General features: G+C 39.9%; 1 protein-coding gene across 2 annotated transcripts; it reads left to right on the top strand.

Annotated features, from left to right (window-relative positions):
• The first annotated feature begins 1,196 nt into the window (after nucleotides 1-1,196).
• LOC108879486 (THAP domain-containing protein 7) lies at nucleotides 1,197-7,688 on the top strand. Of its 2 annotated transcripts, none has more exons than XM_051069230.1 (5): nucleotides 1,197-1,466; nucleotides 3,862-3,941; nucleotides 5,186-5,323; nucleotides 5,864-5,971; nucleotides 6,633-7,688. In XM_051069230.1, the coding sequence occupies exons 2-5, from the start codon at nucleotides 3,862-3,864 to the stop codon at nucleotides 7,249-7,251; spliced, it is 945 nt and encodes a 314-aa protein (XP_050925187.1). In that variant the 5' UTR covers nucleotides 1,197-1,466; the 3' UTR covers nucleotides 7,252-7,688. The 2 variants fall into 2 exon arrangements, with proteins under 2 accessions (XP_050925187.1, XP_050925188.1); XM_051069231.1 differs by lacking the exon at nucleotides 1,197-1,466 and adding an exon at nucleotides 1,473-1,962.
• The last annotated feature ends 4,877 nt before the right edge of the window (nucleotides 7,689-12,565 follow it).

Raw genomic sequence — 12,565 nt, 5'->3', positions numbered from 1 at the left:
CAACAACAATAGTACCTGTTTGCACCCTGGAAAACAGTTCGTAAGATGGGGAAATGCGAGGGACAATCAGTCCTATATCATTTGACTGTGCAGCTACTGGTTCAACTGCGGTCAGGGGTCTTTGCTGGATGTTGACCTCCTTTCTGTCCTCCTGAGGGTGAGCCACAGGGTTACACTGACTCATCTGGACAGACAGAGGTTCGGGCACAATCCTGTCTTATTCTGGCTTGTTATCTGACCGTCTGTCTGGGCCTCAGGTGACTGACGAGGGTCTTCTTCCAGGACTGGTTCGGGAGAAACAGGTACTGGGGGGGGTCAACTCCTGCTACAACAACTACCTGTTTGCACCCTGGATAACAGTTTGTAAGATGCAGCAACGCAAGGGACAATCAGTCCTATATCATTTGACTGTGCAGCTACTGGTTCAACTGCAGTCCTAGATGTCGTTGGTTTGGTTCTCAGTTCTCAGTCCACAACTGAAAACGCAGAGAATGAGTTAATCTGTTCTAGTCAGTGCTGAGACAGGAGTTCTCAGTGAAGAACTCTCTGTTGCTAATATGAGTTCTGACAGTCCTGATTGCTTTGGTTCGTCATAGCAATCAAATTTTGCCAATAGTTTATTGCATCACTCTAATTGGAATGGCTTATGACATAATCTGACATTCCATTCGCTTGGAGACACAGCGACGTCGAATGCGGCCGAAGAGTCGTTTGACGTAACTGTGCTCAAGTTCATTCAGAGAGAAGGAGTCCCGTGGTGCAGTGACGCCAAACACAAATGTCTCAGAATCACCAAAGTAAAAACAGACAAACAAAAAAAGAGTGCATCCAAACTGCATTATGGTTATATTTTTAGGCTGCATCCGTTTTTAGCCACTTCTACTTCAGACCCTCCACCTCATGGGGGCCCCTCCCCCCCGTGTCTTCATCAGTCCTTGGATGTACAGCTTTATTAATCACGGTTATCCATCACACGTCCACATATACAGCTAAATAGTAATGATGGTGCTAGTAATCAACTAGCAAACCTCTACACTAAATTAGCATGTAGGCTAGCCGACCAGTCGAGCGCCACATCCACTATTAAACAGGTTATTTATTAATATTAATACCATCATTTGGACAGTATTTAACCACATACAAGTCGTAATAGTTTAGATACTCACATTTATAGTTGAGTTGTTGCTGTGACAGAAAAAAAATACGAAAGTAATTTCCAATTGAAATACATTTGTCTGAAAGAAAAAAAAATGAATCAGTAGATTACATTTCATGACTATTTCACGAACTGCCCTGAGACCGGGTTGGTTATTGGTAACAAGTACATGAGTATTCTCTCTTTATGCAGTTGGTGGCGGTAACGCTCTGCCCGCTGCAATTCACCATTAGAAGAAGAAGAAAGGAGGAAGAAGGTGTGTGAAGAAAAGATAAGCCATCTTCGTGAGGTCGAAATCTGCAGTGCAGTGGTAATATTTTTTGTATTTATAAATCACCGTTTCGTGTATGATTTTTGTAACAGGTTAGTTTGTTTCATGACACACACTGGTGTGTTACAGCTACAGAAGCAGCAGAAAAACGTGACAGTTGAGTTCAGTCCATGACATTTTCTCTGAGACGAATGCGTGTCAGCTGCTAACGTTAGTTGTGTAAAATCTAGACGTAAAGAGGAGGATTTCCGACCAGCTGGAAATCCGCTACAACGACGTTTCAACTTTTACGTTCATTCTGGGTCCGAGCCTTTTAGCTCGGCCTTAACGCAACACGTCGTAGCCTGCTGTAGAGGACGCAGTAAAATGTCAACGCTAACCTTACAACAGAAATCAAGAAACGTATCTGTACAAACCAACTACGCTATCAAGTGATGACACCGAAGCAAAATTCTAAACAAGGACACTGGGTGGTTGAGAGAGAAATTCTTGATCAATATGTGACAGGTTTAAACAGCGTTCTTATATAAGGAGGGTAAGATAACGGCCGCATAATGTTCTGATATAGCAAATGATTTTTAAAAGTAAATAAGAGTTTACAAGAATAAAATGAAGATGCATGCAGAGCATGTTACATCAGTCTTCAGAAACTACTTAAACTGGACTAACACTAACAACGCTGATCGACTCAGATTTAGGGACAAGCATACCTTCCCCAGCCTAGCAACAGAAGCTACCAGTGTCCATAGACTGTATATAAAGAGTTAAAAACCCATAATGCAACACTGTAAAATACAGTTGTTACACTGGTGGTCCCTGCACTCAAAATGAATGGAATGAATGATAATGAATGAACATGCAATTGTCTAGTTGTGAACTATAGGACAACCCTAATTTTAAACCTAAGTTTAAGAGGAAAAAATACTGTCTCATATCAAGACCAACACAGTCTCCTTTCTCCCAAGAACTCTCAGCTAGTTTTTCCTGTTCATTCGGTTTAGGCTTGGTATGGCAAACCCTGTCATTGTATGGCTGCAACTAGTCGTTATTTTCATTATGGATTAATCTACCAGTTATTCTCACCATTAATTGATAAATCATTTGGTCCATAACATGTCATAAAGGTCAGGACATTGTGCAGGCCAAATAATGTATGTCAGAGTTGTGATAAAATGACCTGTTAAATGATAAATACACTGTAGGAGGTTCTGGAGGAGGAGCAAAGAAGGAATTGGGAGTCAGAAATGTTTACGAGAAGGAACAGTACACTACGATACAGTGGGTGAGGTTAAACTAGAGAAATCACATTTGCAGAGTCTGTTAATGTACAGAAGTGAATCGGAGACAATGAAATGCCAGTAAAGAATCAGGGCAGTCAGGAGGTGGAAATGTTAGGTTGACTTTAAAGAGGCCAGTCTCAAGTGCAGTAGAGACTGCATCAAAAATAGAGATTCCAATCAATAAAAGCAATATTATACAACAAGTAGTTCCAACCGAGCAATCTGATTGGTCCACAGAATGTGCTCAAATCAGCATGACAGCACACCTTACTCATCACTAAAAATATTACTCCGCCATACACATTTTACTTTGTTGGTAATAGTTGTGTAATCGCAATATTACACTCGTTTGCAGTTTCAGAAGCTACATCTGTGTGAGTAAATAAATGCAGCGTCTTTGTTATAACGTGGTTGATAAAAGTAAGCATTCATTTGTGCAGTAGGCTGTGAGCAAATTGCTCCTCAACATGATTTTGATTATACATTTTGCTTTGTTGGTAATAGTTGTATAATTGCAATATTAAACTCGAGGGTGTGCTTTAGCGTCATTTGAGCACTTCAGTGATGCTTGCGGACCTCGGCGCTGACCGCATCACTGTCGTGCTCAAATGACGTTAAAGCACACCCTCTCGATTAATATTGCTTAAGTTAATCATGTGGATATCTGTAGACTGACTCTGCATTGACTAGTAAGAAGAGATCTGTGTCCAGTAATGTAATCATCTACTCACATTATAGCCTCACTTATTTCATATCATTTCACATGTTAATGCTACCTAATTAATAGTCTGTGCCCAACACATCTTAACACATTGTTTGCAAAGCAGCTTTTGGTTGACAATCAAGTTACAGTAAAATATGACCAACTGTGCAGTGTAGGGCAGACTAAGTTATTGTCAGATTTGTACACCATTGCAAGTATTAAAAAGGTGACAAGACATGTGATGTTTAATCCTATTAATCCAACAGGATATTTTGTGTTTGTGGTTCAGACTGAATTGATTCCTGTCACAACTGGATGATCTACAAGAGTTAATGATACTTAATTAATAATTATCATGCAGTATAATAATTATAATAATAAAAATAATTAAATAATAATAATTAAAATGCAGAACTCATTTCTTTTTCTTTCTTCACTGTGTCACTTTCAGATGCCAAGACATTGCTCAGCAGGTGGCTGCAAATCTCGGGACAACCGTGAGACTCGTAATGCTGGTATCACCTTTCACAAGTGAGCATTTTGCACATTTTGTAGAACATCAAGGCCATGTGCATCTAGATTTTGTCAATGTCAGTTTTGTTGACTGACTAAATGTTTGTTTTGTACTAAAATCTGCCAGTGATTTCAGTGTTTGAGCTTTCAACTGGTGCTGAAATCATGAGTCTGAAGTCTCTAATGAATTAGTCCGTTGAGAGCAACAACAGCTCCAAGGCTGTGTTATTTTTGGTGTAACTTCCAGGTTGTCAGTCAGTGTTTACTTTCAGAGAGACTCTTTTTTCTTTTTTGAATCAAGAATAATCCATCCACTCACATGTGTACTGTTTTAGTCGTGGGACAGTTCTGTTGTTCTGTTCTGTTCTGTACCCCGTCAGCCATCGTCGTGCTGGACTTCCTGTCCAATCTAGTCCGGTCTCTTTTGGAATCACAGAGAACCTTTTGTAAAAGCCTGCGTTTTGCTGTGAAAGCATCATGCATTCTGACCAACAGCATCTTGTAATGTCTTCACTACACGTGTGGTGTAGGTGTCAGTGAATGACAACCCACCGCAATTGGGGTATGGTGCAAATGGGTAGTTCTGGTAGGTCTAATCATTTTCTTTAGTGTACTTTTAGCCACTGATTGGGTTGTTTCAAGTTACTGATTGACTCAGGTGGATCCAACAGACATATAAAACTGACCTAAAAAAGTCTTCAAATCTTATCAACAACCACAAAAACAATATGAGACACATGTCCTCTACCACTGCAAACTTATTAGCCCCTACCCTCATGTTTTCTGGGGGAGGGGGGGGCAAAAGTTAGTATTTCTAGTATTATTGCAAAAGTAGCAATAATACTAGAAATGGTACTAGTAATGGTGTTGAGTGGGGTTGTATGAGCAGCAGCTTGTCATCAGACTCTACAACTCCAGAGGCAGAAATACCTGCAGAAGGTGACAGAGGAAGCAAGAGAGACAGAAGAGCACAATACTATCACTACATATCAGACATGCACTCAAAGTACAATGACTGAATGGTTTGATGAGTTCAAAAGTGAAGTGAATCATGTACAAGGGCCCTCACTATCAGATCAGCAGATCTCAACACCTTTGGGAAATTTTGGACTAACGTGTTAGACAGCCTGTCTTGGATGGTAGTTTTTATGATTTTTCAAAAATGTGTTCATATGTAACTTTAACTTGAGTTTTTGCATGTCAAATGCAATTATAATATGTTGTTACTTTGATCAATAGTAATTAGTTGTTGTGATTGCCAGATTACCAAAAGGAGCAAGTCGGAGGAACCTTTGGATCATCAACTCCCACCGTGCAGACTCCTGGGATCCTCAGACTGACTTTGTTTACTTTTGTTCCAAACACTTCACCCCAGAGAGCTTTGAGCTGACCGGATGCAGGTCTGTAAATTCAGTCAGGACATTCACAGATTACAAATGAAAAGTTTAACTTTCAATCATCTGTTATTGACTGCTGGTGCAAAATATACAGTGGCATTTGGATTTTGCTATTCACAGCAGAGGTATCTGCTGATGTGAATCATACTTCAAAAAATTAGCTCTCAGAAGGCTTAGGATCAAGAACAGGGTAGACAGAGTTAAAGGGTCATCTTAATTTTACAAAGTTCCATGTGAACGCTGATACACAACTACTGATTGAGGTCACTGTTGAAAAAGGAGGTTCAATTAGCTACTGAAGGTAGGTTCACTTTTTCCACCAGCTCTGCGAATGTTTAATGGTTGTGTTAATGACACAGAGGATTATAACTGTTTGTGTGATATGGTAATACATTGTGTTTGTCTTTTCTTAAATTTTATGAGCAGTTAATGTAGAGAACCAGGTCATTTCAAAGGGTTCACATACTTTTCCTGCCACTTTATGTCTACTGCTGGCAGTGTTTAGATAGCAGCCTAAAATGACTTTGGCCTTTTCACTCACAGTGGGATCAGAAGGCTGAAAGAAGATGCATTTCCTACAGTATTTGATTCTTCAACAACCAAATGCAAAAGAGCAGGAACACCACAGAAACAAGAAGAAGTCACTGCCAGGTAAACAGAACTGACACTGACACAGTCTGATTTTTCTCATTCTCATGTGCAGAGTCCACCACCACCACCACCACAGTGTTTGATCAGCAGTTCAGAGGCCTCACTTGTGTGCTGTCTGAGGACTGTATATAAAAGATTCTGAACCTGTAAAACTAGACTGACACATGATTTCAGACATTTTTAAATCTACAGTTATAGACAGAAAAAAGACCATTACAGGAATTATAATTTTTTGCATTTAGACAAGACATTATTGTCTGTTGTTCAGTTCCCAGCTCTGGCAGTGCTGACTGTCATTGTGATTACTGTGACAGAGCAGTATTAGAGCAGCACCATTAAATTTTGAAACCATGAAACATTTTGTTTAAATGCATGGTTTATTATAGATATGACATGTAGCAAAGTTAGTTTTGGTGAATTAGTACTCTCCACCATCATCAGAACACCAAATGAGGTTGTTTTAGAGGAATGCAGTTCATCCCCCCAATAGAGTGGCAGTAGAGTAACAGACTTATTATTGTGCTTGATTGATTGATTGAAAATGTAGTGGTAGTGCTCATAAGACAACTGAGAATATGTATTGATTTGTCTGTGTGCATCTTGTGTTGTGCCATGGGAAGGAAAAGAGAGAGAACAGAGTCACTGTATAATTTTTCTGTAGGAAGAGTCCCTGCTCAGGTGACCAGGAGCACACTCAGGAAGGAACAAACCAAGGTCAGACTTCATTAGAACCCACAGTTCAGAGGTCAGTGGCAGCATCTGAGGAGACTCATGAAAACATGCCTCCATCTTCTCAAGAGCCATCAGGGGTGGAGCAGCTCTCACAGGAAGAACATGCTTCTTCACCACCATCAGAGTCTCATCCTCCCTCCCCATCACGTTACATGAGGCGCCTGCCCCCTCCTCCAGGCCTCTACCTGTCAAAGGAGCATAGCTACGCGCAGCTCTGCCCACTACTGTGGAGGAGACGTTATGACCAGGCTATTGACTGCCTGGAGAAGGCGTTACGACAGCTGCACGCAGCCAGGCGGAGGGAGAACCGCCTGCGCAGCACTGTACTGAGACTCCGTGATAAACGGCTGAAGCACACTCTGCTTGTGTCACAAGATGGTTGTAAAAATAGGGGGAGCTGGACACCAGGAGGGAGAAGAGACGAGATAAAGGAGGTTCTAACCAGGAGGAGAGTGAGACTGATGCTAAATCTGAGGATACGGGGTTGTTTGAGGACAGATGTGTGGATCACATGGATCTGGGGGTCTTCTTCTTCCAGACACCACTAGCTGGTCTGAGGAGAAGGGATACTGCTTTTACTGTGGAAGGGGACAGCTTCAGGTGGGTGGTCAGGTAGCATACAGACTTTCAAAGGGTGAGAAAGATTTCCAGCCCACAGAGCACAAGGACCCAGAAAAGATTCAGAAAAGCGTCGAAACCAGTACTTGTGGCACAGCTGAAAATATCAAAGACATACAGATTGTCAGGCTGGAAATACCATTTCGGAAAAAAGTAGAAACCAATAACCTAGATATTGCACATTCCCAAATCCAACATGTAATCTCTGGTGGAGTATCTCTGCCTGATACTCATGAGCAGAGTTTAGAGTTTTTAACCTCTCAGCAGAAGCTGCTTTCCTCCGACAGATGTGAAAGGGAGTCTGATGCTGTGGATCAGGAGAATTACGTGAATCTGCAGCCGCAGCTGTTTTGGATACAGGACAGTGCTGAGGACAGGTCATTTTGGTGCCTGTCCCTGCTGAAGATGGATTACAAAGCTTCTCAAGATGGAGGGGCTCGTTGACGAAGCACAAACCATATTGATGTCAGAACTGGATCCTAAAAGAGACTTGAGACACACAATCGAGAACGGTGGAGTCTCGCCAGAGTTGAAACAGTTTGTGATGATGAACATAGTGACCAACATTCAGTTATCAACAGTACATTAGTGGAAACTAGAGAAGATGTGAGGGAGAAACTTAAAGAACACCTGGAGGGATTTCACCTTCAGCTGAGCACAGAGTTTATAAACTGATGAGATGTTCTGAATGAACACTTTTGTTAGACTAATGAATTATGAATTATTCATATTTTCCTCTTTTTTCTGCCAGCAAACATGCTGAATGTTATGTAGACTTAAATGTGTATTCAAATGGTCCCTGGCCACTAAAAGATTTGACTCAACTTCAGAATGAATCAGTAAGCACCCAGATATGATGCAGAGCCACAACTTTTTGAGAAACTTTAAAAATATTTTCAGTGCACAGTCACTTAGTGCAGAAAGGGTGCAAATCACTGGATGAATGGGTACAACGGTGAATGTCTCCTACTTGTAAGATACATCTTACTCCACTGTTCCACAGAGCCATTATTGTCCAGATGCTACAGACAGGTGACAAATTAAAGGGAAAGCCGGAAAAATAAATGGAAAAAACAGAATGATAATGCCTGCATTCATAGGGCACGAGGGTCACTGAATGGTTTGATCAGTATGATAATGATGTGAATCATAATGTTGTTGCCTTCATAGTCACCAGATTTCTACCCAGCTGAACACCTGTAGTTTATTTTGACTCAGTCCTACACACACAACGTCCTGCTGCCCCAAACATGCGATCAAATGGGGATTCCTCTCATGCTGAAATAGTTCCCAAGAAATGCACTATTTTCTTCTGTTTGAGTAGTGTTAGATAAAAACTACAGTGACCAGCCGTTTTGGCAATTAAAAAAAAACAACAACTATATTTTGTGATTGTTTAGTTTTAGTGTCCAAGATTAGTGTCTTCAGTAGGAACCTACAGTAGCATATTGGATCACTATCATGTTATAATGTGATAACTTATATTGTTATAGTTATAATTTAAATTTTTCATGTTATCAGAATATAAGTTATCATTTTGCAGCAATATAAGTTATCACATTATAACGTGATAGTGATCCATTTTTCTTTTTCGGCGTGCACCAATATGTATCATATGGACCCAATAGAAGAAATGTAGAATAACACCAGAATGATCCTCTCATTTCATTTAAAAACATTAAAAGATAGATTTGGTGAAACAATGATACATGAAAAATTCATGACCGAAATAATGGAGATCAAGGTAAATCTCAGAATAATTAAATAAAGTTGAAAAAAAAAGATAACTGCATTTTGACTTGTCAGTTCATTTTTCAGTTCGTGAGCAACCTGAACTGGTGTTTGCACAGTTGTACAATAGCAACATATCAGTTCACTCAGAGCACTCAACTGGGTGAGGGTGAACATATGCGTCATTCTGGAAAGAGCCATAATGTTCAGAGACCAGGGGCCCATGTTTGTCTCCTAAAAGTCACATTTTAGACTTAAGTGAATGATAAAAGTAAAAAATCCTTTTACTCACAAACTTAAGAATAAGCATGCTGCTGTTTTCTGTCTGATTATACTAGGAAGACTGTATAAGCTGAACCATCATTAAGAGTAGTTTTAGTTGACTATTTACATTTGAATGTCAGATTGTATGTTACAGCACTTTTATCTATTTCTTTCTCTTTTTTTTTTGTCATTTATCGGGCTGTGAGCAAACACCCAAATAAATGTAACACTGATTTCATTTACAGTCATTGTGTAAACATCTTCATTGTCTGCATGTGTCATTGTGGAACTATATGAGAATATATATGTGTGTGTGTGTGTGTGTGTGTGTGTTCTACATATTTCTAGCAGAGAGAGAAAGTATGGCAGATGTAAGGTCAGTCTATATCTCTGATGTCCCTCTCTGATTAGACAAGATCAGTCATGTGATTTCTTCAGAGTTGTCTGAAAAGTGACTTTTACACCTGGCTGTGAGGAAGTCACTTATTAATGTCACTGCTCACACTCAGAAATGAGGCATGGAATAATACATTTCAATGTCAGATTATGAGGTGATGACATCTAGTGGCCAACCCACACCTGAACCATACAGCTGAAGATCATGTTAATTCAATATGGAAGTGTTCTGGAAAACTCAAAATGTTTTCCAGAACACTGGAATTGATTGTTTATCTGTCTGTTTTGTTTGTTTAAAAGAAGCTATAACGTGACATTTGTAAATAAATGCATCACATTCATATCATCTTTACAAAAACATTTTTTCTTATAACTTTCCATAACCTATTTATGAAGTATTTGTCTTATTGTAAGGATCTTTCATGAAAATTTTAGTTGAAAACCCTTTGGGTTTTTTCAATTATCTTGAAATACCTTCTACATGCCACCCTTCTGTGAGGAAACAATTGATAAACCAGATTCTTAACTGCTACTACAGTACTTCATGAAATCCTACCACATCATGACACACAGAGTAAGCACAACCATCATGTGAAGTAGACACAATAGATGTAAAGCATTATAAGTAAAAATAGCACAGATGCTTATCCATGCACACATTTAAATGGTAGGACCATAACTGTACTTTGTTGTTCATGACCATCCCACAAAACATATCATCCCTGTACTGTTACCTATAGGCTATTTTTACTGATGTCTCTTGATTCTTTAACTTATTGAGGTTAGTCACATGTATAATTATTCCTCCACAGCTATTCAGCTTGGTGACAACTGTCTCCACAACTGAAGATATACTGTATGAATAATACACTTACAGTGCCACTGATTTACATATCAAGGTCTGATTCCTGGTCATGGCTAGTTCCACTCAGACTTTGACAACAGTTCTATGCTTCTGTTCTGCTCTAGTGGAGCTGAGGAAATACCTGATGATATTAAAGTGATGTCATCAGAGTTATTCCAGTTTGGGCTTGGAGATTACAAATTCGAAAAAAGAGGAGACTACAACTTTAAAAATAGAAAGCTAGAGCTATAAACTGGAAATGTGCAAAAAAACTGGAAAACTGGACAAATTTTGCAAATTACTTTTTCTTGAAGCCATTTGCAGAGGCTTATTTGTGGAACTGCGTAATATCATAGGAATTTTTGCTGAAAGTTTATTATGTGCCTTTGTGTGTGTGTGTGTGTGGTGTGTGTTGTGTTGTGTGTGTGTGTACATATTAATGCAAAGCATCTGGGAGCAGCTCAGTGCAGTAACACTGAGGATGAAACAGTGGGAAAGGATGATGGTCTCATACTGAAACAATTCACTGTGGCTTCTTTGATTGGGTGTGCATCAACTCCTCCACTCACATATTCAAGTTCCTGGAGGAGAAGGAGGGGTTGGGGTGGGGGTTGGTCTTTGACCATAGAAATCATACATTGTGACGCACCCTTTACCCTGAGGACATCAGCTACTCTCTACAGTATCTCATCTTCTTTTAGTTTAGACTAAAGCTCTGCTGCCTGCTGGAATTCTGTTAACTCTTGTGCAGTTTTTTTCTTTTAGATAGATTCTTGCAGTTACCTTGAACCAAACTTCAGATTTCCCCCGTACTTCTGTACCCACCCGCTGACTGTCTGCAGTCATAAACGGATAGAAAGAATGCGGTCATGCCTGTTTCCTGCAACCTCGCTGTCTCTCCTCCCTTTTTTTTTTTTTTTTAATTTAAAATCTCCTTTCCAAGAACACAATTTCAGGGTACTTCCCACAGTCTGAATGCCTCACATGAAGTCTGGACAGGTTTTCTTATAAAGCTGCAGTATCAAAAGTATCTGGTGTCAAATTAGCAGTTGGTAGTGAAGAGGTTAACATTGTGACAGTCTGGAAGAAAAGTAGAATACCAGTCTAAACTTGCAGGCAGTTATTGCGTAAAACAACAGTGTCCAACTTTTACTAAAGGTTTCCAGATGTGGAATGAGTTGTCTGTTGAATGTGAGCTGTGCCTCAGTGGAAGATCCAAACCACATCACTTCATACAGTATTATACATAACAAGTAATCGTGATCTCATAAAGCTGAACTTTTCCTGAAAATGTCCACTGGACTTCTCAGGGTGTTGTCATGACAGATGACTATAGATTACAATAAATACATATAAGCTAAGACATCTGACATAGCTCAGTTTGTTGTTAAGTGCATACTATCAAAATATGACGTCACTAAGAGTTTAGTCTGTTTATTTCATATCTGATACTAAGTGTCTGATACATGTGTGAAGAACCATATACCTTACTGGCCTTCTTTTTGTATTCTCTTGCCAGTGGCGTCTTGTAAACCCATGTGGCTGGGTACCTTTAGGATGACACTTGAATGAAAATGTTAATACACATACATACATGACATGTATTAGACAGTGGTGCTTGTATGCATTGAGGATGGTTCGTGGTGTTGCCTCAGCTTAAAGTTCCTTCTTCCTGACTGTTTCTCACGCTGTGGGAGGAACCAGGAATGCTGCCAGCTGGTGACAGAGGCAGTGCTCCACTGACACACAACAGCCGCAGCCAGCGAGACACGCAGGAAGAAAAGTAGCGCAGTCAAACGCCCAGTCGACATGCCTCAGGTAAGAAATTATACACAAACAATTCTTTAATCGCTGACGACTAAAGTCGAGTTAAGCTCGATAGAGTTTGTTACTGGCGACTTTTAAACTTTACAGTCAGTTTTTCGGGGAGAAACCTCGTTGTTCTCTGCGAAATGATAAATCTTCAAATGGACGAACTCTCTAAATTGTGCGAGACACTCGATGAGAGC

Source organism: Lates calcarifer, unplaced genomic scaffold (assembly GCF_001640805.2).
Source record: "Lates calcarifer isolate ASB-BC8 unplaced genomic scaffold, TLL_Latcal_v3 _unitig_672_quiver_1157, whole genome shotgun sequence".
Lineage (NCBI taxonomy): Eukaryota > Metazoa > Chordata > Actinopteri > Centropomidae > Lates > Lates calcarifer.
This window is presented reverse-complemented; position numbering and strand designations above follow the sequence as displayed.